This window comes from Xiphophorus hellerii, chromosome 18 (assembly GCF_003331165.1).
Source record: "Xiphophorus hellerii strain 12219 chromosome 18, Xiphophorus_hellerii-4.1, whole genome shotgun sequence".
In the NCBI taxonomy this organism is placed as follows: domain Eukaryota; kingdom Metazoa; phylum Chordata; class Actinopteri; order Cyprinodontiformes; family Poeciliidae; genus Xiphophorus; species Xiphophorus hellerii.
In genome coordinates this window covers 29,311,351-29,338,474 of record NC_045689.1, presented here as the reverse complement: position 1 = coordinate 29,338,474, position 27,124 = coordinate 29,311,351, and the positions used below count along the sequence as shown (strand labels likewise).

Sequence of the window (27,124 nt, the reverse complement as noted above, 5' to 3'; positions counted from 1 at the left end):
AGTGCTGCATGCAAACAGAACATGTTTCTCCTGAGGTTCTCCAAGGTTTGTTTTGTTCCTGCACACATGGCATGGCAGGGTTACAAAGGAATTACATTTGTCTGTGCTGATTTCCTTTACTAGCTAGTGTTCGGTCGGCAACAGAAAATGTTCCACGGAAAGATAAAACAAAGGTTGCTGAGCAGATTTGATGTCGAGTTTTAAAGTTTTTATCGTGAAGTCTCAGCACTTCCCAAAATTTAAAGATTTGTTTTCTCTTTTTGTTACATTTAGGATGTTAAAATGTAAAAAAAAAATAGAAATGTTACGAATAAAATTGAGTGAGTGCTTTGGGGGTTGGGGAATGGCCTACAGCAAAAACCTGCTGTTTATTATTAAGAGTGAGAATAGATGGGCTTTCACACCTCAGTCTTCCAAATTCTCCAATATTACAAAGTGGATTAATCCAAAATATGGATAACATCGACACACCAACTCTGTATCGAATCATACTAATATGTTTTGTAAAGTATTTTGCAAATACCTGTAAACTGTTGATGAATTTTTGTTCTTGTTTTGAGCAAAATAATTCAACAGAAAAAACACATAAACCCCTACAGGTCAGAAGTTTGATGATATATTAAATGTAAGTTTAAAAAAAGTATCAGTATCAGTGGTATTGGCAACACGGCCGTCTTTACTCTGTTTCGGATTGATAACAAAATATGCAGAATCACACACTTCTATCCAATCACAATTACAAATAACTACAGTTTGGCGCTCGTCGCTTTCTTTTAAAAAAGAAGAGTTGCTGGGAGAGTTTGAAATATTGATGAATATAACAACAAACTTTCCATGTTGACAATACTGATTAAATAAGCTTCAACAACTCTGGGAAAATTCTGAGTACGCATTAGGCAAAAAAAAAAATAACACGGTTGTATATTGTGTAAGGATTCCATCGCTGGCTAACTATTAGCTGCTGACGATGTTAAAGTTAGTATATGTTTCAGAGCTATCAGTGCTAAAAACAAAGGCTGTTTCATAGCTAAAGAAATCTGGCATGTCTTTGCTAATCTGCAGTTCAAAAGCTAAACTATTTAAACCTGAGCTGTATGATTACACGCTGTAAAGACGTTCTGCAAAACAAACGTTTCAGGAGATTAACGTGGAAAAAACGGTTTAGCCAAACCTGGACTTGTCTCATGAGCTTGATGCATCATTACACTCCTAGTCACATGCACTTACTTTCTCTTTGTTTTTTGCAGCCAATGAGACATATCTGACATTAAACTACAAAAACTATCAGTTAAAACAATCTGGGTTTATTGCCTCCCTCCTGCTGCTCTGTCGAGCCGTCATTCCCTTTTAGCCACATTTCTGTGGCTAATGTGTGGTCTGTCAGGTTTTGAAAATGGGTCGACAACTCTAAGATCGTGTCGTGTGCGCTGGGCATTTAACTAAGGAAATGAGGAAGGGAGGAGTCAGTGGAGAGCACCGGAGTTGAGCCTTTTTTCATTCAGTCATTAACAGAAAGAGAAAAAGGCCGGAAGAGACGATAAAGACGATAATTAGAATGAGGTCGATAGTTTTAATTTATCGTACGATTTATTGATTTATTGTTTATCGCGACAGGCCTAACAAGGACATGAGTCAAATAAAAAAGTGAAAGTGTTGTCCCCATTGATAAGAACTCTTTCTAAATTCAGATTATGTCTATAGTTGACAACCTCAAGAATTTGAATAAAATTTAGACTCCACATCTGAACAAATATTTCCTCATAATAAATATATATATATATATATATATATATATATAGCTGGCTGGATAGCTCAATAAGCTGGCTGGATAGCTCAATAAGCTGGCTGGATAGCCGAGAGGGCAGGGTTCGAATCCAGTCTGGGTCCTTAGGCAAGACCCTTCAAGCTACTGCCTACCTCATACCATGAGAGACACAAAAATGCATAACATGCCGGCTCAGACGTCGCCCGGCCAAACAAGGTCTGCGTCAGGTGTTGGGGAACCAGAGCACCTTGATGACAAATGGGCTACTGGAACAAGACGGAAATGGGCGAGAGATGAAAATGTGGATCTGTTGGAATGCTACTACTCAAGTAACCCTAATCAGAGAGGTTACATGCAAAGACTGGTGAAGGAATGGTTACTTCGACATCCCCAGTCAACACTAAGCGCTAAACAACTAGTAGCTCAGTGTTCCAACATCCGCAAACGGCAACTGCTATCACAACTTGAGATTGACGAGATACAACACAAATGCTACGGCAAAAAGGAGGAACCTGGATGTCAGAACTGTGGGGACTTAACTACAAGTCCCCACCCAGTCAGGGGATACACGGCCCCATTGAGCGAATCAGAGCTGAACGAGACGGCTGCTGACCTGAGAGAGAAAATCATGACCCGAATGACAACCAGACCTCCTCGGCGCCAATTACAACGGCTGAGTGAAGTACCATCAGAGATCATTGAGAATGTGAATGCAGCATTGAGAACAATCCCTACCAACACCATAACAGAAACCAATGAGCTGATCTACAACTCAGCATCAGTGATCCTTGAGACACTTGGCTATAAGAAGCTAAAATATGGAAGCTAAAATCAAGGTATCAAGGAGGGAAGTGAGCCAACTGTCAGAGCTCCACAAGGGTACAATGAAAAGACCAGTACCCAGAAAGTACAGGCAGATGCCCATACCTGAAGCACTCGAAACTGCCAAACAGAGGCTCCAAGCCTTGGCCAGCCGCCTAAAGAGATACACAAGGGAGAATGAATCCAGAAGGATTAACCGGCTCTTCTCCACTCAACCAGCTAAGGTGTACTCTCAATGGCAGGGTAATAACAACAGAGTAGACCCACCAAGGCTGGAGACTGAACAATACTGGAAAGGCATATGGGAAAGGGAGGCGTCCCACAACAGCAATGCACAGTGGTTGATCTCTCTACGAGAGGACCATAATAACCTCCCTGAGCAAGCCTTGGTAACCATCACTGTGACAGATGTCCAAGAAAGAGTCTCAGGTATGAAAAACTGGACAGCACCAGGGCCTGACATGATCCATGCCTACTGGCTAAAGAAACTCACTGCCCTCCATGAGCGACTGGCAGACCAAATGAACCAGCTGCTACAAAGTGGGACTCACCCTGAATGGTTAACTGAAGGGCGGACAATCCTAATCCAGAAGGATCCATCAAAGGGTCCAGTCCCACCCAACTACCGACCAATAACCTGCCTCTCCACAACATGGAAGCTCATGTCAGGCATCATAGCGGCCAAGATAAACAAACACGTGGATAAATACATGAGCACGACACAGAAAGGTATCGGTGTAAATAGCAGAGGAGCCAAACACCAACTCCTCGCAGACCGCACAGTTGCCCGAGACTGCAAAACCCGACACACCAACCTGTGCATGGCTTGGATTGATTACAAGAAAGCCTATGACTCAATGCCGCATACTTGGATCATTGAATGCTTAGAGATGTATAACATCAACAGGACTCTGAGAGCCTTCATTGCAAACTCGATGAAGCTGTGGAAAACCACCCTTGAAGCCAACTGCAAACCACTTGCACAAGTGTCCATCAAATGTGGACACTTGTGCAAGTGTCCACTTGCACAAGTGGACACTTGCATAGGCCTGTTCTGCATAGGCCTATGCAGAACAGGCCTATGCTACTGTTCTGCATAGGCCTGAACCCCCTCAGCCAAATTATCAACAAGACTGGCTACGGATACCGACTCAAAAATGGGGCCAACATCAGCCACCTTCTCTACATGGATGACATCAAGCTGTATGCCAAGAGTGAGCGAGACATCGACTCACTGATCCACACCACCAGGATCTACAGCACGGACATTGGGATGTCATTCGGACTAGAGAAGTGTGGTCGGCTGATCACAAAGAGGGGGAAGGTCATCCGCACAGAAGGGGTCTCACTCCCAGAAGGAACAATAGCAGACATAGAGGACAGTTACAAGTACCTAGGTATACCACAAGCAAATGGCAACCTCGATGAGGTCACAAGGAAAGGAGCCACAGCTAAATACCTCCAACGAATAAGGCAAGTCCTGAGAAGCCAGCTCAATGGCAAGAACAAAATCCGCGCAATAAACAGCTATGCCCTGCCAGTAATCAGATACCCTGCTGGAATAATTAGCTGGCCAAAGGAGGAGATAAAAGCCACTGATATTAAGACTAGAAAACTACTAACAATGCATGGAGGATTCCATCCCAAATCCAGCACCCTGAGACTGTACACGAGCCGCAAGGAAGGAGGCAGAGGACTAGTGAGTGTGAGAACCACAGTCCAGGACGAAACAACTAAGATCCATAAATACATCAGGGACAAAGCCTCAACAGACAATGTGCTCAGTGAATATCTCAGACAACAGGGAACGGAGGTTGAGGTGCCAGAGATGCCATCATGGCAGGACAAGCCCCTACATGGGATGTACCACCAGCAAATAACCCAAGTGGCTGATATCAGTAAATCCTACCAATGGCTGGAAAAAGCTGGACTCAAGGACAGCACAGAGGCCCTCATCCTGGCCGCCCAGGAACAGGCCCTAAACACCAGAGCAATAGAGGCCCAGATCTACCACACCAGACAAGACCCAAGGTGTAGGTTGTGCAAGGAGGCCCCTGAGACAGTCCAGCACATAACAGCAGGGTGCAAGATACTGGCAGGGAAAGCGTACATGGAACGACATAACCAAGTTGCAGGCATAGTGTACAGAAACATCTGTGCAGAATATGGACTGGAAACCCCGAGATCAAAGTGGGAAACACCCCCAAAGGTGGCGGAGAACGCCAGAGCTAAGATCCTGTGGGACTTCCAGATCCAGACAGACAAAATGGTAATGGCGAACCAACCAGACATTGTCGTAGTGGATAAACAACAGAGGAAAGCCGTTGTGGTAGATGTAGCAATACCAAGCGACTGCAACATCAGGAAAAAGGAGCACGAGAAACTAGAGAAATACCAGGGCCTCAGGGAGGAACTGGAGAGGGCCTGGAAGGTGAAGACCACAGTGGTGCCTGTGGTCATCGGGGCCCTCGGGGCAGTCACCCCCAAACTGGACCAATGGCTACAACAGATCCCAGGAACAACATCAGACATCTCAGTCCAGAAATGTGCAGTCCTTGGCACAGCCAAGATACTGCGCAGAACCCTCAAGCTCCCAGGCCTCTGGTAGAGGACCCGAGCTCAGAGGATAAGAACCACCCGCGGTGGGTGAGAAGGGAATTTTTTTTTTTTTTTAATATATTTTAAATATGACATCAAGTGGCAGTTGAAATATTATGTCTTGTTGCTTATCGGGATTTATTGTATTCCATCACATGTCATGGAATACAGTAAATCAAAATAAAATATAGATTTTATCCAGTTCATGTTGGCTCTGCTCTTTTGTCAGATTTTCTCTTTTTCAGGAATTTAAAAAATGCCTTCAACATACACACTGAGCCAATGTGTTATCATTTGATGTGAGAGTACTGGTGCTAGCTGATATCAGCCGACTTTGTGTCAGCATTTCCTAGAAAATTGGAGCTAAATTCACACAGACGGGAAAACAGAAATAATCCAAAATAAACAGTGAAATCAAACTCAATCCTCAGCTGATCGAAGAGCGGTCATGCAGGGAGGTGAGAACAGAGGAAATGTGGCTACTAGTGATAGAAAGGAGATGAGTGGCAACATTTTGTGAAAGCTGAAGCAAATATAAAGACCTGTGCCTCATCCCATCACACTGGGCATAACAACAATCACGGTACGCAGCGACAAAATCAGCCGCAACTCTAAAAATCACTGTAGAAGATTCAGCCTAATGGAAAACAAGTAGTTGTTTTGGAGGAAGTGAGGCCTGCTTAAAGAATAAAATAGAAATACCTTTTTATTGTTCAACGGAGAGGAGACCCAGGTGTAACACCAGGAGAAAAGCTCGTATTTGCTATATATCACAGAAGATACTTTTTTGGTGTTCACTGATTTGTCTTTAAATCTCTAGATGTTTAGCCTCTGGATTCTGACAGTGCTTCTTTTATTTGCTTTTTTTGTAGCTTTTGCTGAAAAGGTTGTGGTGAGTCAAGCTAATAACATGGATTTGGATCCTAGCTAAAGCTGCAGTTTGTAACTTTAACAAAAAATATGCATTTTACATATTTGCTAAAACTGTCACCATGTCATGACTTTATAGCAGTTTTGCCCAAAGTGTGTCCTCGAAGGCCGGCATCCTGCATGTTTTAGTTCTCTCCATGGGTTAGCACACTTGCATCAAATGATGGAAGGCCTAAGGAGAACATTGACTTGCTGAGGAGCTTGTTACTACCACAAGGGAGAGAACTAAAACATGTAGGATGCCAGCCCTTGAGGACCGACTTTGGGCATCCCTGCTTTATGTAAAATGTAAAATCAAGCTCCTCCCTGCTATGCTCCTACTGCCATCTGCAGAAATACACGGTTCCCAATCATAAACAACCAATCAGCCAGGAGGAGGGCCTTACTACTGTCAGTGATGCTCATGTACGTGCCACTCAATGTGCTGATGATGAAGAAACAGCTTACAGTTACAGAAAAAACGTGTATATCCACCGCTATAGGTGGCTATGCTAACTAGCCTTAGCATTCACAACAGACACTGGTGTGGGAAAAGAGCTGTAGCCTTGCAGAGACCAAGGGGGAAGGTGTGAGAAGCATGTACACGAGGGTGATGGACAGCTCTATGATCCTCCTCCTGACTGATTGGTTGTTTCTGACTGACTGTGGTTTTTCTGCAGTTGACAGTAGAAGCACTTATAAGGAAGCAGAGGAGCTCGATTAGATTTTTGCATGTCTGTCTTGTATTACGCTGTCATGACATAGCAACACCTACAACAAATGTGTAAAAAAAAAAAATCTTAAAAAGTTACAACCTGCTGCTTTAAATAAGCCACAATGCACATTTGACCAACCTTATAAAAGTATTGGTATCTAAAGTTTACTTGTCTTCAATGGGAGAGCACATTTTAGAAAACTAGCGTCAGCCTGCCTGAAAGATGACCAAATCATCATTAAAGTTTCTACTGACAATTTATTTTGATGTAATTATAAACCAGTGCACAGTGGTGCACAGTGGCGCAGTTGGTAGCACTGTTGCCTTGCGGCAAGAAGGTCCTGGGTTCGATTCCCGGCCCGGGGTCTTTCTGCACAGAGTTTGCATGTTCTCCCTGTGCATGCGTGGGTTTTCTCTGGGTTCTCCGGCTTCCTCCCATAGTCCAAAAACATGACTGTTAGGTTAATTGGTCTCTCTAAATTCTCCCTAGGTGTGAGTGTGTGTGTGCATGGTTGTTTGTCCTGTTTGTCTCTGTGTTGCCCTGCGACAGACTGGCGACCTGTCCAGGGTGACCCTGCCTCTCGCCTGGAACGTTAGCTGGAGATAGACACCAGCACCTCCTGACCCCACTAGGGACAAGGGTGTAAGAAAATGGATGGATGGATATAAACCAGGTAAATCTTTAACTGCTGCAGTCCACCCTCCACACACACAGACTTTTAATCAGCTCTTATCATTTCTTCTGACCAGTCTAGTCAGACGGTGGGTCTGTCTTTCGCTCAAAAATCCAGCAGCCATTAAAGTCTCTCATGAGGAAAGCCTTAAAGTCACAGCTGGGGTGTCAGTCAGAGCTGTGATAGCTGAACTGTGTGGCAAGTACAATCTTTTGATCTCCATCTATCTCCAGTTCGCTAAAGCAAATCTGGGTTTATTGCCTCCCTCCTGCTGCTCTGTCGAGCCGTCATTCCCTTTTATATTCCTCTTCGGCTTCCCCAACCGTTCTTCCCCCGGTCTCTGCGTCTTTGCGCTCCTATATTTCCCTTCATTCATTACGCCACGAGCCAGAGGCGTCTCTGAACCTGTCGAATCCCGGGAGAGGTGACCTTCAGTGATGAAAAGCCCAGCCACTGAGTGGTATTTCTAAAGCACCACTGCCTCGTATTTCCCTGTGTGGTATTCCTCCTCGTCTCTGTGTGCGGATGCTCTGAGGAGAAGTTCAGCTTCAACTATGCAGCAGAGTTAAAGGGGCAGTATTATGTAAAATCGACTTTATTCAGCTTTACCACATTTTCTAATGTTAGTCCCTCATCAAAAACATACCTGAACTGTTTCTTTGACTCTTTCACATATGTTTTGAGAAATCCATGTTTTGAGTTGTGCAAAACTCCTGGGTAACCCCAGCACCACATTTGAGGACAAATCTTCTCCTTGGAGCTGCAGATTCCAAGCTTCTGTCTCACAGAGCAGCCCTCCTCCACTCAGCTCCTTCAGGCTAGTCAGCAGCAATTAGCAAACACCTGGTTGAACTGAGCATCTGATTATACGAGCAGCATTGTAGCGCTTGTAGAAATGTTGTTAAAGGGTTAATAGAGGCGCCGCGTTGTGGTGACTTCCCAAAGGCGAAGTTTCAGAAAGAGCAGGAGTTTCTTAAAGAGACAGAAAAGAGATGCTGCAAGAAATACCACTGTGTCACTGGCTGCTATGGGCATGAAAGGGGAGAAACTCATGGTGTGGTCACCATCCTCCTCTGACCTCTGACCTCAACCCTATTGAGAACCTTTGGAGTTTCCTCAAGCAGAAGATCTGAGGGTGGAATGCAGTTCATATCAAACCAGCAGCTCTGAGAAGGTTTTCTGACATCCTGCAGAGAAATTCAAGCAGAAACTTTCCACAAACTCACAAGTTCAATGGATGCAAGAATTGTGCTGTGATATCAAAGATGGGGTTCTATGTTAACATGTAACTCGCTCTAAGATGTTTTTGATTGAAATAGCTTTTGATTTTAGTACATGTGACCACTTAATGCTGCACATTTAAAGAATGACCGTTTGCAGTAATTTATAATCCATAAAATGTTTAGAAAATCTGCTGTGCATAATAATTTGAAACATTTTGAGTTTTTATTTTTGAAAAAAATACTGTTCTCATGAGGAGCTTTGTTCAGTAAAATTTGATTTATACTGTAATAGTTCATGACTTGAAAATTATATTGACCATCATTTGCATTGACCATTTAGGAAAATCTGAGAAAATATCACTTGCATAATAATTTGGAACACGGTGTATTATGCAAAATTGACTTTTTGCACATTATCGTACTTCTGTTTGGGTCTCTACTGCTTCTGGAAACAATCCTTGTGCTACAAAAAACATCTGTCAGTTTTCAGCCAGTAAGTTCATATTTCTTTATCTTTATTTATTTTTTATTTATTTTTATACCCAGTTGTGTGATGAAACATGATACCTTGTTTTTAAACCTGTACCATTTTAAATATGACATCAAATGTGATGATTTTAGACAAATCAAAACTGACCAAAGTTGCACAAAAATGTCAAAATTTGCACAGAAAAATAAAAATGTAACCATAAATAACTCATTTAGACAGTTCATCAGCGAAAAAATAAAAGTCCAATTTTGGGTTAGTTACACTTTGACTATATAATTCCATTGTTATCTTTTCACAGCCTGCACATACAGAATTTGACAGTAATTGAAATGTAAAGTTACGAATAATCAGGAATTGCACAGTATTAAGGCTTTCTGTATTGATAGTTTAGCCAAATAAAAGTATTGAGAGAAGGAAAGAGCCGCTCAGTCAAAACAAACAAATAAATAAAAAATCACTTCCTGCTTCACATCAAGAAATGTGCAATTTGAAAGCGGAATAAGTTTACATCTGAGGTAGATGAGCGTATTTGAACTCAACCTCCTCTGATCCCAAACGCTGCTTCCCTGCTCACTCCCGACTTCCTTCTTCATGCAAAATAATGCGCTCTCTCCTAAAATAGTGCCATTACATAACTAATCCTTTAGGAAAATGAGCCGCTCTGCGATAAATAAAAGCAATTGATTCTAACTTGGCTAGCTGCTCCTTGCCAACTGCCAAACTGGCAAAAACATTTGCTGGGGCGACGTCACAGGAAGCTGACAGTTCGGTACAGATGACTAATCAATAAAGCTCTGCCAAACAACCCAACATGGATTATTTTTAGAAGGGGAACGTAGCACACAAGAATGCATAACTCTGATGAATGCGTGAATGATTTTTCATTTTCTGCGGCTCGCCACGGTCCTCTTCTCGGCGTGCGCCCCGCAGCTCGTTTCGGAGATGCACACAGAGAGATAGAAAGGGGCGGGGGGGAGATAAATAAATAAAATTAAGGCATGAGACTCATCTGCATTCCACCCATGCTCCCCCCTTAAAGTCAAGTCATTTTCTCACTCGCAGTTGTTCTGCGGGCAGCCTCGCACTTGTTTTAATTCCTGTTAAATTAATGTTTTGTGTTTCTCCTGAAAACACAGCTGCTGAAGTGGCTTGAAAGAAGGGAAGAAAAAAATTTCCTCACTAATTTGACAATCAGCAGCAAGGGAAGGGAGTGGGGGGGAAGAGAGATAAAGGTTCATGATCATGATTAGAAGTGACATCTCTTAAAGACAGCACTGAACACATCATCATCTAGTCTGGGATTTTTTCATCTCTTGCTTGCAGTTGCACCTTTGTCGACAAATACTCTTTTGTGAAATGGTTAGCATGTGCATTAAAAAGTCGCCTTTTCAGAATATGTAGCAAGAAAAGGCGTGTGATGACACAGTGACGACAGATAATCATAGCCCAACAACACTGCTGCTGCTGCTGCTGCCTGGAGGACCTCAGGGGAGGAGAGCAGAAAGGAGGTGGTGAGGAGAAGAAGTAGAAGAAGAAAAAAGAAAAACACTTGCATAATGTCATGCCTTCAGCGCTAATCTTTTGCTTACGGGAACCATTTACTTTGATTATTCTGGATAATGATCTCCGAAGAGTGTGAGGTTTGATTTTAATTGCTGCTTTTTTTTCTTTCTTTCTCTTTTTTTACTTAAATTTACTCACTTCTTTGGTCAAGATACATTACTGATTTCATCGGTTTTTACTTTTCCTGTTCACTTGATGTTTCCAAATCACCATGCAGATTTTAATATCAGACCAAAATAATTGGCATTAATACAGAAAGCAGTTTTTAAATGATAATTTTATTTAATAAGCAAAATAAAATAAAAGCTGTCCAAACTACAGTAAATCAAGCATTACCTTTGATTAACCTCATGTTTTGGCTTCCTAAGTCTATGGTCATGCAGTTTCTCTTGGTCGTCTTTCATACTGCTAATTAATTGCGACCGCAATGAGACTCACGACCAGCATCACTTATGGAAGTGGTATAAAACTATTTTTTGCCATTAAAAGATCAGAATAGGGATGTTCGGAAAAAGTCGGGTATGGGTGGCAAATGTGCAAAAAAAAAAGAAAAAAAAAGCTGATGTTGGGTTGTGTTTATCTGCTGTGTGAATGTAGCCTAAGTTACATTATCAGTAACCACAACTCTTCCAGATAACTGCCTGCCTCAAAGAATCAAGAAATCACTTAAACAGAACTTGTCTGACAACATGAAGTAGGCTAAGCGATCTTAAAAAGCAACAGGTAATACTTTTATCTAACGAAATGATCTTTGATGGGGGTTTTCTTTTTTTTTTGCACAAAACAAACAGGATAAAAAAACAAAGCCTTTATTTGTTTTTTTTAACGGATTTACATTTTCAAAACAATATTCATATTAAATACAGAGGACCAAAACATAATAAAAGGACGCGGTGCATGTCAGGGTGGTCATACAGGGTCGACCAAATAGACCAACAATTCCAATCTTTCCAAAAGAAATAAAAAGTCCTGAGAGTCATTTTGTGACCTTCTACTTAGCCACACTTGGGTTACAAAGATTTGAAGCACACCAAAAATCTCAATACTTTCTACCAAAAACATAAAAAACCAATCAAAACTGGAACACAACTTTAATTGAGATGTTGTGGCATAACCTTAAATGGTTAGTTTATGCTCAAAATCCTTCCAGTAATAAAAGCAGTTGAAATGAAAGCAATTCTACAAAGAAAAGTTTCCTCCAAAGTTACATTACAAACTCATTCCAAGTGTCTTAAGCACTTGAAAACAATTATCTACAAAAATTGTAGAAATCTATATAAGGCTGTATAATTTTCTACCACTCTCTACAGAACCCATGTGTATATGAATGTGACGTGCGCGATGCTTATTGTGAGTGATTCTGTGTTGACTTTAGTCCGTCTTGGTCGCGAGCAGCTACCATGGTGACAGTCAGTGTGGCAACAACTTGTTGCACTTAACGACGACTTACACGCTGCTTTGCTATTCATTCTCTCTCCATGGAGACTAATATGGTTTTCTGCAGGATTGTTCAAATAAATTCCTCCCCCACGGTTCACGCTTTAAAAATTCACTCTGCTAGTCGTTAAATCTGTCTTTAAAGAGAGCGAGTTACAAAACTGCGGCCATTTTCCCCTTGCTATTCTTTTAATGTTGACATCTTGTCGAGCTGTAATATTTTTGTAATCCGTTTGATAAATTTTACATCCAGTTCCCGATGAATAATTCAGAATCCTTCGGGGAGTGTTTGTCAATAGTTTGTAGTGGGATCGCAGCAGTTTAAGTTTTGCGGACGTCTGCGCTTCAGGCAGACGGGTTTAAATAAAACATGGGTTGAAGCTATCAGAGCTGAGGAAGCCTTGCCTCTTATTTGCCCATGTCTTGCGTCTGCAGTTTGTTGCAGTGCATCAGGAAGCGGACAACAGCCTGTTAGGTTTGTGGCATAAATGCATGTGAGTGTTGCCAGATTCACTTCATGTGAGGTTTGCCGTACAGCTGAGCCGGTGTCGTTCCCTGGGGTCTTTTTTTACTGGAGGGCAACATGATGGAACCTGATGGCAGCAGCGGCGAACAGATGGCGCGAGTGTGTTAGCATGCCTACAAGAAGTCAGGGGTCAGAGGAGGCTGTTTATCCAGTCAGGAGACAACATCCTCCACGAAATGATCACCCTAACCTGTTGGCACCTAACAAAATACAGCATGGAGGTAGCACAACCCTTTCAATTATCGCATAATTTCCATGCAAGCATCTTACAGTGAAGGGAAAATCACAATAATTTGCTGTTTCAAGGTAAAAGCCGAGTGGGTTGAGCGTTTTAGAAATGCCTTAACGTCGACATTTAAACAAATATGCAGCTTTGAGAATATGTGTGCAAATATACACCAGTAAGTCACCTTATTATACTCTATTTTACCTTTAGAACTTTTACTTTATTAGTGCTGTTCTTAATACGATGTTTGATTCATTCCTGAGAGATTTAGCTCCATATTGACATGACAGCATCACTGAATTTCAGTGAACTTGTTGTCTGTCCATGATGTCAGTCTCCTGTTCCTTTACATCCAAAATGTACTCCACTGGTTTGAGATATTGTGAGCATGAGGAACATTACACTGCAAACATACTAAAAACTACCAAGTATTTTTGGTCTGGTTGCTAGTGTAAATATTTTAATTGGCTTCAAATAAGACAGAACTAACTTACAAGTAACTTTTCAGCAAAATATAGGAGCTTATTTAAGTTTCTTTTAAATCACTCTCTGTAAGCTAATGAGATTGCTTTTGTGTAAAAATCTCTGTAGTTTGTACAACAGTAAGACTGTGCAGGAGCAAAAACATTGTTGCATAAGAGTCATTTAAATCCCATTTTCACCCCATCTTGATGCTTGATTTCTACTTCAGTAAGTCATTTTTTGTCTATATTAGATGTTAAGCTGCTTTCTTTTGCTTCCCTGATTTGCTATTAATGTTAACAAGCAATGTAACAGGTCCACCCGTTAAAGTGGCTGGTGAGTACATATATCTTTTGAAATAATACTCGCACCAGATGTTGGCAGCAGCCCAAGTGCTGCGGGAAAGAATACTTCATCTAAACACAGTTGAGGTGAAACGCACAGCTAGGTTTATTAGCATCTTGTACATGATGGGAGCTTCACTTCATGCTCCAACGCCTGTTTTGCCTCCCAAACCTCTTCCTTTTCATTCTTCAAATAACATTTGGGACATAGCACCAATTATGAGCTGTAAATTTATAATGCACATTTATCATGTACAAAGGGGTCGGGGTTATTTAAAATATGCTCTTTTTTAGCTTTATATCAGGTTATGTTATTTGCTCATCAAAAACATAGCTGGAGTGCTGATTTCATTCTTTCATTCATGTTTGAGGAAGTCTTGAATGTCTCGTGGCGACCATTCACCTTGTTCTCACAAAGCCCCGCCTCTTTCCACAAAGCTCCTCCTTGGTGCTGCAGTGTCCAGCTGTGCTGCATTGTTTCTCTGTAGAAATCGTATGATTACTTTGATTGTTTTTGGGTTTTCAGATCTTTCAGATTTCTTAAGAAAAATCAAGCTGGTGATTATTTTCATTCAGGGCATGCTTTGCTGTGAACACTAGAAAGTGAAAGGAAGGTCGTCCAAAATTGTATTCGCTCAGGTATTGTTTCATTTGATGACTGTCTTCTCAGTTTAAATGGCGGAAGACGGATGTTTGCTTTGGCGTGTTTTGTTGGTTCCTCTATTGATGAAAGTGAAAACCACCTGAGCACAAGATCAGTTTGAAAATACAAAGATTTTCACTCCCCAATCTGTCCCTTAAAATAAAGAACAGGAGAAAATCCTTTGATCCGTAAGCAGGCAAGTCCATCAGCTTCTTTTGTTCCTGTAACCACGGAGTTCTGAAAAAAGTCGCAGCGCTCCAGACCATTGAATGCCGTAATACATAAAAAAAGACCTAATTTTTGGCAATATAAACAAACAAATGTGGTTGGCACACAAACCACAAATATCTACATGAACCTGCCTGCCACTTTCTAATAGCTTCATCTACAAATGTATGTTACCAGCTCTTACCAGTCTGCTTTAATCAAACTCTAGTTTGTTTGCCTAAACAGTTCATTTCATTGGGGAGATGTTTATGTGCAATTAAACTCCAATGTGGGCCGACAAAGCAAACTTTGGTCTTCCTAAAAAATCTGGGTCTTGATTCGGTTCAATTGAACTGTGGAACAGTTTGAATACATATGTGAACACCAAGCGGACCAGAGACTGCTCCAAAAACAGGAAGTGGACTATAGTGCAGGGCATTCTGGGTAAATGCAATCAAAACAAGTGTGCAGATCTACACCTAGCTGGAGAAATGGCTCATGGTCAAAGACATAAAATCTGATGCCACTCCATTTCTGTTTCAGAATGATGAAGAAAGTTGCATTAAGAGTTTTCTTCAGACGTTTTCTTGCAGTTTCCTTCATTAGGTTTTGGTGCAGCGCCACCACAGGCGAGGAGGGTAAACAGGTTTTTCAAAGGATTGGATTGTTTGAGACAGTGCAGTGTGAAAACGAACCTCACCATCTGAACATGCAACACATGTTAGAACTTTGGTCCCCAATCCAACCGATTCTACCTGACTGTCAGGTGTGAAAACACTCTAAAAGTCTCAGTTGAAGTTGACAGAGGTTGTTTCTTTGAGTCTGCGTTTTATCTTTTACAGCTTGTCTTCATCAAGTCGAGCACAAAATCATTTTCAGGAAACCCATGCTGTTGTTTTCTGTGCACGTCTTCTAGCAATACAGAAGACCGATTTTGAGATTGGAGCTCTCTAATGAGTTGACTCACACTCCAGCAGCCAGGAAACTCAGAGGGCATTTTGTCATTTTTTCTTTTCTGAAAACATAAACCTGTAGCCTCGAAGTCAATCTTCTGTTTGACGAAGACAACATTTTTGCCCGTTGCTCTCATTCTGCTTGTCTTTTTCCCCATCTGCTCATTTTCAGGTGATAAATGGGTAAGTGTCATAACAGTAGAGACCCTGGAGGCGAGAGGTTTTCCGAGGGCATTGCAGAAAACCAAAACTCTGCAACTCTTGCTTTTAGACTAGAATAGAATATAATTCAACTTTATTGTCATTGCACTGTCACAAGTACAAACAACGAGATGAAGTTTGCATCTATCCAGAGGTGCTCTACGAGACAAATATTTATTTACAGATGTACAAGACTATGTATGTATGGACTATAAGGGGTTATAGCAAGAGATATAGATATTGTGTATAAATATAAATATAAATATAAATATGGGAGCTACAGTATATGCACAGATTATACAGAATATACAAGAATGTTAGGGAATGGATTATATATGTATATAACATAATACAAGATAAATAATGGCAGATAAAATTTACAGGTTGTATGTGTGTGTGAAGAAAACAGTCCGTGATGTGTGTGTGTGTGAGGATAGTCCATGTGTTATTGTTGTATGAGAGGATAGGGGAGTACAGTCCTTATAGTTTATGTTTTATGTCAGGAGGCGTTCAAAAGCGTGACAGCTGTGGGAAAGAAGCTGTTCTGGTGCCTGGTGGTTCTGGTCCGTAGGCTTCTGTAACGCCTCCCAGAGGGCAGGAGGGAAAAGAGTGTGTGTAAAATAATAAAGTGAAGTCCTTTGTGATTTTCCCGGCCCTTTTCAAACACCGCTTCCTGTAGATGTCCTTGATGGCAGGGAGCGGTGCCCCGGCGATATACTGGGCAGTTTTCACCACCCTCTGCAGCGCCTGCCGGTCGGAGACAGAGCAGTTCCCGTACCAAGCTGTAATACAGTTGGTGAGGATGCTCTCAATGGTGCAGCGGTAGAAGTTCGTGAGGATCTCTGAGGACAGGTGGTTCTTCCTCAGGGTCCTCATGAAGAAGAGGCGCTGATGCGCCTTCTTAATGAGTTTGGAGCAGCTGGTCGTCCAAGTCAGGTCCTCGGAGATGTGGACTCCCAGGAACTTAAAGGTGTCCACACCTCCACCACTGTCCCCTTAATGTGGATGGGTGGATGTGGGTCAGCGTTCCTCCTGAAGTCCACGATAAGCTTCTTGGTCTTCTCGGTGTTCAGCTGCAGGTTGTTTTTGTCGCACCACTCAGCCAGATGGTCTACCTCCTCTCTGTAAGCGGCCTCGTCATTATCTCTGATGAGGCCGCTAACCGTGGTGTCGTCTGCAAACTTGATGATGGCGTTAGAGCCATGGACAGGTCTGCAGTCGTAGGTGAAGAGGGAGTAGAGGAAGGGACTCATCACACAGCCTTGTGGCACTCCGGTGTTTATGATGATGGTGGATGAGAAGTGGTTGTCCAGCCGGACATGTTGAGGTCGACTGGTCAGGAAGTCGAGCAACCAGTTACACAGGAGTGGACTGATGCCGAGGTCTGTGAGTTTGGTAATGAGTTGTGATGGGATGACAGTGTTGAATGCTGAACTAAAATCTAAGAACAGCAGTCTGGCGTAAGTGTTCTTACTGTCCAGGTGAGAAAGGACAGAGTGCATCGCTATAGAGACTGCATCCTCTGTGCTTCTGTTCTGCCTGTATGCAAATTGGTGGGGGTCTAGTGTGGGGGGGAGACAGGATCTGAGGTGTGCTAAGACCAGCCGCTCCAAGCACTTGGTAATGATGGGGGTAAGGGCTACCGGGCGGTAGTCATTGAGTCTGGTTGGGTTGGGATTCTTGGGGATTGGGACGATGGAGTAGACTTGAAGCAGGTCGGTACCACAGCGCGGGCCAGGGACAGGTTGAAGATGTCCGTCAGCACTCCTGCCAGCTCCCCAGAGCACGTTCTGAGGACACGTCCAGGTATGCCATCAGGACCCGCAGCCTTGTGGGATTTAATCCTGCTCAGAGCCGCTCCTATGTCAGTGGGGAGGAAAGTCAGTGGCTGTTGGCCTGGGGTGGTAGCTGCTTTGGTTGCAGTTGTGGTATTCCCTCTCTCAAAACGAGCATAGAAGTTGTTAAGTTCATTCAGGAAGGAGACATCAGTATTTGTGTATCAGTATTTTATTTGTGGCTGTGATGTTTCAGTCATGCTTCCTTTGACAGAATGATCCACAAGAAGGATCAATATTTCATCCATCTGCTCTCAGCTGTAGTAGAGTTCTCCGTTGAGCCCTTTCATCTTCAAAACCCACTTTCTGGGGTCAATTTTCTCTTCCTCGCTCTTGTAGCCGAGTCGTGTCGCGTCCCGACTTCTGTGATGCACCGACATTCACAACACCAGGCTTTAAGCCACTGGAAATGACTGAACTGTGACTTTTCCCAGCTTTCCATTGGATCCTTGCTAGGTTAGGTCATTTCGAGGGACAGAATGACTCCAGCGAAAGATCTGCTAAATACCACCGAGCTTTGTGAAGAGCTTATCAGAAAGCAGGACTCACCTCTGAGAATGAAAGCATGAATACAGACAGACCGTGCAGAGTGAAAAAATGTAAAATGCCTCTAACCACAGGAAGGCTGTGTCTGTCACTGTTGTGCCAATAGAAATCCAACATTGTTGGTTTCCCCCAATATCAGACAAATGTTACAATTGACATGAAACGCAGGAGTCCCAGCATGAGAGCCGCTCCGACAGATGATAAATTGACTGGGTTCTACAATTTCTTCTGACTGGGACTCTTGCCGTTTGCTGCAAGCAGCTGCTTTGTTCGTGATTGGCTGTCGCTGTACTTTCCAACATAATACCACGATTGAAGTGCATCATTTCAATACCAGCTTACTCTCTTCCTTTGTGATTACTGATGAAGCCATTTTGCCCTTTTATGACATACTTACACCCATAATACGTTGAACTTTTTCACATTTTGTGAGGGTACACCCACAAACCTCGTAATATTTTTTAGACTGACTGTAAGATAGTTTCTTGATTGTGCTATAAAACGGCACTTTGTGCCTGGAAATACTTCCCCTTTTAGAAATACGCTAATACTTAGGTTTCAATTTTTTTCAACAAATAAAAATCTAACGACGTATTTTATTTAGCCCACCTGAGCTGTTTTAAGTCTCTAGCAGAGGGATTGTAATCATTGTTATTTTTTTCTCACACATATTGTTACTCCAAAAATCAACTTACTAACACACCTTTTTCAGCAATTTTGCCCTTACGTGGCTTGTGGGAAACTGCGAATGCGACATCTTCTGTCCTCGTTTCACCCATTTCATTTTTTTCTTTTTTCTTGCCTTTATACCATAAAGTCCAACTTTGTAGAATGCAGGACCAGAATTTGCACTGTCAGCAGATTCTCCCGCCAGAGCTGCGGCGAGAGAGAACGGCTCTGCATACAAACTGCAAATTAGTTTTGCAATGGGAACTAGTGGACTATAAAATCCTTACTTTGATTTTTATCTGTTTCAATTCTTAAGTTTAACCAAGTTGGCTTTGTTAAGCCTCAACAAAGGTAAACATCGTGTTTTACCTGTTTAAAAGTGTACTTCTTTTTTCAAAAATCATTTTGACAGATCTTATCCACATGGCCTCAGCTCAGTCTCCTCCATCCTTTTCGCTGTGCCCCTCCCCTCGCCTCGTCTCCATGGGGAGCAGAGCAGCTGAAAGCTCTGCTGTCTGAACCCGAAACTCCCGCTGGACACTCGAAATATTGACTCCCTCTGTTCTGATCCGGACTCTAAACCCACCTGTTCAAGACGGCGTACTCTCTGTTGTCACATTATCCCATTTTATTCTGCATAATTTTAAATCTTTTACATCTTTTTATTGCTTCTTGTTGAAAGGTGCTTATGAGTAAAGTATATTATTATCATTATTACTGTTATTTAAAACCTTTTAGTCTGTTCTTGAGAATAATTTAAAAAGCCTCTTTGGCATCCATTGACCTTGTTGAAGATTTAGCCAAAAATAAAAGAAAAAAAAACCCAGGCACACTGGAGTTTGTCCTAAGACTGTAAAAATGTAAATGTTTGAGATTTGGATTAGCTGGACTTTTAGTCAAACCAGGTATTCTGAAAATCCCACAATTCTAGTTAACAGGAGACCAAGTGGTTCAGCTGTATTCTTGCTGCATGACCAAAACGTTCAACCTGAACTCTGAACTCTACGGTGGCTCATGAAAGCCGTACACGCTTTCATGAGCTTTATTGTTACTCTGCAACATTTCTTTTTCTGTCCGTTACTGTTTAGCCTGTGTGAAATGCAGTCTTATTTCTCTGTTCTTAGCTGACAGGAACGCCACCTAGTGTGTGGCACCCTGCTGCTGTAGCTCATCTGCTTCAAGGTTTGATGTGCTGTGCTTTCAGAGCTGGTATTCTGCATACCTCAGTTGTATTGAGTGGTTAGTTGAACAGCTGCTGCCTTTATGCAATCTCAATTTAGTCTGTCAGTTTTCCTCTGACGTGATCAGCAATTCATTTTCTGCCATCACAACTACTGCTCTTGGTAGGTTTTCTCTTTTTTTAAATTATTTTTTAAAGATAATTCTCTGTAATCCTGAGAGATGGTTGTGTGTGAATTTATCAGTTTCAGAAATATTCAGACCAAGCCCATCTGGTAGCAGCAACCGTCCAATGTTTAAAGTCACTCAAATCTAATTTCTTCCCTATTTTGATGCTTCATGTTCATTCAAACGCCTGTGGATCATAACAAATAAAATGCATGGATGGAAAATTACACAATTGACCAGCAAGATGCAAATCTGCTAATCCATAGATCACCACCTGTCAGCTCCCCTCCAAAAAACCTCAAACAAGAATCAAGCTAAAGTTATAGTTAGCTAAAAAGCTAACTATAACTATTTTCTGAATTACAAAAGCAATTTTCTTCTTGGAAAGTGGGTCAAAAATCACAAAATAACTCAGACTCATAACACTCATAAAATCACTAGAATATGCAATAATTTCAGCTAAGTAAATTTAAATAGGGTATAATGACATCACAAACAGCCTCAACATACATGTATATACAATACAGACCAAAAGTTTGGACACACCTTCTCATTGAATTCAATTAGAAAGTGTGTCCAAACTTTTGGTCTGTACTGTACTTTCGCCTCTATCAATTAGCATAGGTAGCACATCTACCTTCTAAAATTCTTGATGTCAGTTTCCCTCCCTGTCCCTGTACATCAGTGTTTGCTTGCAGAAATAACTCGCATGGTATTTCTTAAAACTTTCTTGCCACACATACATTCCTGCAGCACTTTCGAAAAGAAAAACAATACAAGAAAACTTCATTGCATTGATTTCCTGCTTCTCTGCGACCAGAAATAGCGCACTGTGCCGGGTCCCTGGTTGACGCTTCTCTGTTCCAGACAAGCGGGCGGTCGGTGGGGAGGGAGGACTGGCAGGCTGGGAATGGAGAGAAGGGGAGTCGACAGCGAACGAGCCTGTGAGAGCCTCCCATGACAGTCGGTCCCAGACGAGGCCAAATAAACAACGAGCCAGTGAGCAGAGCACAGAGGCGTGCTCTAATCCTGGAGAGAGAAAATAGAAAGACAAAAAGAGAAAGAAAGAGAGAGAGAGCTGAGGAGTAAGATGACACAGCATGCTGAGGGTTTGGATGGGCTAATGAGTTTGGCTGACATTCCTGTGAAATGCCCCCTCCAGACCGACAAAGGGACACTCCTTTTTGTTATATAAAAAGGCTTTTTTTATATATATATAAAAAAGGTTTTTTATCTTTAGGAGAACAAGTCTGTTGCTTTTTATCGCATTAGAGCAGCTAAAAGGTAATTACGTGTGATGGTAATAGACGCTGCAGCAGAGAAAACAATAACGCTGCTGCTGTCCACAGCCTGAACTGACTGAATCTGCTGGTTTCTCCTTTCGAGCCCGCGGCTACATGGAGGCAGCACGCAGTTCAGAGCCAAAATGAAGAGAGATGAAGAGGCATTAGTAATATCGACTATATTCGCCAATCGATATCCATTTATGCCGCAGTTATAAATGGATGTAGGTGTGTCTGGGTGAAGTTGCTTCTACAGTGACCCTGTTTTTTTTTTTATTTCCCCTTCTTTATTCCTTCCTTCCTTTCTCACCACCTCCTGCTTCTTTACTTTACTCATCTAATCCAGAGGGTCTGTACCAGCTGGGCGGTCCACGCTGCGCCCCTCAGAGCAGCATTGAAGGTTTGGAGGATGCAGAGGTGGGTGTTTTCTCCTCTCTCTTTTTTTTTTTTTTGATTCTTTGCTTTTGTAGCATCTCTCCCTGTTCATCATCCTTCTTTTGCAGAGGAAATGTAAAACCCACGTACTGCTGCTGGCGGTGCATGGTGGAAACATCTTGGACACGGCGGGCGGCGACCCAAGCACAAAGGCTGGCGATGTGGCCATGCTGGCCTCGGTGCTGGAGAAGGTGACCCGGGCGCATTTCCAGGCCGCCGAGGAGCATGTGATGATCAAAATGGTGCCGTGTCCGGCCGTCTGCGCCGAAGCCTTCTCTCTAGTGTCCAAGTGAGTAGCGTCAGCAACACTGTTACTCACCCTGATGTCATTTACATCAGGGTAAATGATGTAAATGACATTTACATCATTTACTGGTTTTATTATTTTTTTATGTGGGACCTTACAAAAATACTCATATTGCCGAAGAAATAGGGCAATATTTTTTTTAATTTCCCCTTCTTATGAATCAATCAGATTTTGGGCTTTTGAAGGTTTCATTTTTGTAAGATCTGCATTTCTTGTGGCCAATGCACTCCTTGGGGCGCCATCTTGTTTCGTGAAGCGGGTTTTACAACTTCTTTTTATTTAGACTTTCAATTCTAGTCAACTCTGTGATTTTTGGATGGAATTTGATGGAATGTCAGGGCCAGGGTAAGATTTATCTTTTTAAAATTACATAATAAAGGGCGTGCCGTGGTGGCGTAGAGGTTAGCGCGACCCATATTTGGAGGCCTGGAGTCCTCGACGTGACCGTCGCGGGTTTCAAAAAATAAGGGACACTAGAGCCCACAAAAAGACCCCCTGGCGGGGTACAAAAAATATATAACAAAAACAAAACAAAAAAAATTACATAATAAAGCCGTAATATTACCAGAATAAAGTCATAATTTTATGAAAACTCAAACACAAAAAATACAAACAAACAAAAAAAATGTAAATGAGGAATGTTGAGCATCTTGTTCATTTTTACTTTGGTATAAGTTTGACAGATAATACTTCATGCCTACAGAAATAATTTTAACACAGCAGCATCAAATTATCATCAGCAGCCGAACTTTGGAACGATCATCCAAACATTTTGAAGAAAGAACGACATGGACTGAACTGCTCACGTCAGATACTAATGACTGTGGTTTTATCTCGTAATTTTAAGATGTTTGTTCTGGAAAAATTGTGTTTTTCTGACATTGTTGACTATATTCTCATAATAAACAAAAATTCTTGTAGCCTAATACTCCGTCATACAACTTGAAACTTTTTTCTGTAATTTCTTTGTTTAAAAAAAAGCAAGCAAAAAAAAAGGATAATTTAAAATTAGAAAATGGATCTGGTATGAAGAAATCTGAGATTTAAATGTTTGTTGCAGTCTTTACATTTTTATGTGAGAAACCACTGTGAAGCTGTAAATAATTGCAAAGTGTAATCAGGCCATTCTGTCAGCATCTTTTAGAATCCATATTTATTGGACTTATCTGTAAATCCTTCCTCTACAAGCTTTGCACATCGAGAGACTGAATTTGTTGCTCATTCTTCTTTGCGTAGCTCAAGTTGGTGAGATTAGATGAAGAACTGAGAGAAGGTCAACATCTGTCTCAGTCTTAAGTTGTTTGCTGCTTTTAAAGAGGCAGTATTATATCAAATCTATCATATTATAATGTTATTCCCTCATCAAAAACCCATTCATTTGTTCATGTCGGAGGAATCTTCTAATCTCCGGTGGCAACCATTTGGGGTCGGTCTGCCTTCACGTTTGCTCTCACAGAGCACCCCTTCATTGTGACTCCCCCTCTCAGCTCCTCCAGACTAGCAACAGCAATTAAAAAACACCTAAAAATGGTTGTAAGTGGCATAATGAGAAGCACTGTTGTGATGACACACTGGAGGTGCAGTGTCAGAAAGAGCAGGAGCTCCTTAAAGAAACAGACACCCAATTTCAGTGTCAAATTACAAAGACAACTTTCTTTTGAGTTATGTTTGATATAAACAGCATTTTTATGAATGAAACTAGCATTTTGACTTGATTTATTAATGTCACTTTCTGACTTTCTGACTCAGAAATATTGCAATTTTATGCAGTATTCAAATTGTCTGATGTGCACCTGTATGTAAATATTTTTCTAGGTTGCTGGAGGCCATACAAACCATTTCAGGATAGGAATAAATTGTATTTTATTTATTTTGATGTGAATAAAAATTTGGTGGGGTCTTCATTTTGGTACAAAAAAAAAATCTTAAACACCAGTTTTTCGCCACAGGCTTTTTAAAGAACAATTTGATGCGGAAATCCAAACTTCCAAGCGTTTCATTGGATAATATGATCCGCCCTCTGCCTCGTGCTGCAGGGAAGAGAAAACAAGCCGACACGTAGCTGCGGGCGGTCGCGATGAAACTCTCATCCTTTTCACAGAGGATGAGAGAACAACGCGACATCGTAGCTCCTGCTACATATCTCCAACTTTTTACATGACAAACTAGTTATTTATGTCACATAATCCCCAAACATTTAAAAAGCAAAGAGAAGACACTTTTAGAAACACACTCCTTTCCCCAGATCCTGCGAAGTGTGCCAGAACAGTTTCCTGAATGAGGAACTGGGTCAAACCTCATGATATTTCTGTAAGAATCAGGATCAGCATGCAGTCCCTCTAGCAGATGAACGCCCTAAAAGCACGGAGTCAGTCTGTAACTCTGTACTTTTTGAAAATAATTCATGTTTTTCTCTAGAGTTGATGACTTGTGCTCCTTGTGTAATCCACAAAAATCCATTCACATCCATATTGATGGACCAGAGTCCACTTCAACAAACTGAAACCTGGGATTTTAGCCAGATCAGAGTTTGTTTTTTGTTCCGGACCCAACTTTCTAGGCAAACAAACTAGAGTTTGATTAAAGTGGACTAAACAGGGCTGGTGTGAATGCACCCTAAATGGCAGAATAATGAATAGGAACCAGAAAACATCAAGAAGCTTAGGAGACAGACTTGTATTTACCTTTTTTTATTTCTCCTTGTCATATGGGACACATTATTTAAACACAAACAAGTCCTTCAGACAGATCCCGTTGAAAGCCTTTGTTGTTTTATTTTCAAAGAAGAACCTCTAAAATACTCCAAACAGCAACCAGCACCCTGACGGGGCTGACTGCGACCTTGCTGCATGTACTATGAATATTAGCTTTACTCATGCGACAACATGAAAAAGCTGCGTATTCAGATTGTACTCTGTCAAGCACACAAATTGAATCCATTTTCCCACTATCTCGTTTGAGTCACTCCTTGCATGATGTATCAGGTATCCAAGTCTTTACGAGGAAATAAAAAGTCATCAAAAAAAAGTTTTATTAGAACCTTTTCTGCACACCAACTTAAATATTCAGCACAATACCTGACTTTGAAGAGCCTTGAAGCATCAGGCATTAAGGTGCAAACCTGCCAAGATAACTGGAGAAAGGAGGGGTAATTGGAAAACTTTATTGATCAAGACCTCGTAAACAGACAGTGTGAAGATAATAAAAGTGCAGAGGAGAATGCTTATATCTCAAAATACAACGCTTTAAAAGCGTTAATTTTCTAACGCTTTTAAAGGAGAATTATATATTTTCCAGGCACATAGTACCATTTTATAGCACAGTCAAGTCACTATGTTACATTCAGTTGTTAAAAAATCCTACATGTATCAAACGTGACTTAATAGAAATTTAATTTGGTAATTTAACGCCTTGAAATTGGGCCTCTGTCTCTTTAAAAACTCCTGCTCTTTCTGAAACTCCGCCTTGAGGAAGTCCTCACAACATGGCTCCTCTATTAATATTAACTCTATTAAAGGAGCTATTAATGGCTCCTTTAGCAACGTTTTCACCAGCGTTGCACTGAGAATGAACTCAGCAGATATGCTGCTCCACCCGGTGTTTGCTAATTGCTTCTGGTTAGTCTGAAGGAGCTGAGAGGAGGAGAAACGTTGTCCTCGAAGGCGGAGCTACGTCCACCTAGGCGTTTGCACAGCTGAATGGTTGCCACGAAAAATTTCTCAAACATGCATGAAAGAATCAAAGCAACATTCCAGGGATGTATTTGATGAGGGGAAAAGATTATAACATAATATAAAGCTACAAAATACTTCCCCTTTAATTTTCTTTTGAATTGTTAAAATGTGAACGACCTTGGATAAATACTTAGATTACAATATATTATCAATTATTCCTGGATCCTCTGTAATCTGTCTGGTTCATTACGTACTGCCACTTTGCATTCAGGTGTCATTTGTGTATAAGCTTTACAAAAGAGCTTAAATGTTGATGCAGCGAGGGCAGCTCCACAGTAAACAACAGTCGCCCCAATTATGAATTATACACAAGTATAACACTTGTGTTCATTGCAATTATCTCAGTGAGCGACTTGTCTGCATGTCTGGGTCATTTAGATGTGCACGAGGTAAAGATATGTCTGTATTTATCTGTTTGCTTTTCTTTCTCCCAGCTGCTGCCTATGAGGCGGCTGCTCAAGTGTAACTAATGATTTCATATTACATTCAGTGTCACATTTCCCAGTGGTCACTGGTTTTATCTCTGACAGCGTCAATTAGTTTTCGCTGCTCCCCAATTATACGCCGAGGATGTTTTTGTCTGAAATGTCACCGATCACCTCAGTTGACAGAATGTATTTGGATCGTGACTGATGTTGGCGCTGAAGGCCAGGAATGTGGAAAGACAGCAGAGCGGTGGGAGCGCGCGGCAGCTTGACGTCGATTTGGCTTCTTGCACATCTAGATGAAATATTCAAAACAACAAGTTCCCTTAGGATCCCAGCAACTGTTGAGCCGCTGGCACGTGCGTCGGTTTTCTGTACTTTATTTGTCTGGACACACGGGCACAACTTAATCTGTGAAAGATCAATTGAATTTTATTGAAAAGTATCTTTGCACTAGAAAGCAATCACAAGCTACTAAAGATGTGTTATTGCAATCAAAATGCATCGACTTTATTCATTTAAACAAACAAAAAAATAAATAAGATGCAGAAATCAACGTTCAGCAGATAATTTTCTCTATGTTTTGGCAGGATTTTGTAAACATCATCAAAGTTGCAATATCTTCTACTGTAAAAGCTAATTTGGTGTAATCATAATCAGTGCTTTCTTCAGTTTCCAGATCAAGGATTTGTGCAGTTTTTATGATTTTTCTTCTGAATACATTTGAGGAATGAGGGTACCTACTCTGTCTTGTTTTTTTTTCAGCTCTCCAGCTCCAAAGTGAG

At 41.5% G+C, this 27,124-nt stretch overlaps 1 protein-coding gene across 3 annotated transcripts in view; it reads left to right on the top strand.

The window, feature by feature from the left end:
• pitpnm3 (PITPNM family member 3) overlaps positions 1 to 27,124 on the top strand; it is a 156,512-nt gene that overhangs the window by 68,012 nt on the left and 61,376 nt on the right. For all 3 annotated transcript variants that reach the window (XM_032545116.1, XM_032545115.1, XM_032545114.1), the window contains exons 4-5: positions 21,785 to 21,855; positions 21,942 to 22,162. In XM_032545116.1, the coding sequence (XP_032401007.1) occupies positions 21,785 to 21,855; positions 21,942 to 22,162 (292 nt within the window). The remainder of the gene's footprint in view (positions 1 to 21,784; positions 21,856 to 21,941; positions 22,163 to 27,124) is intronic.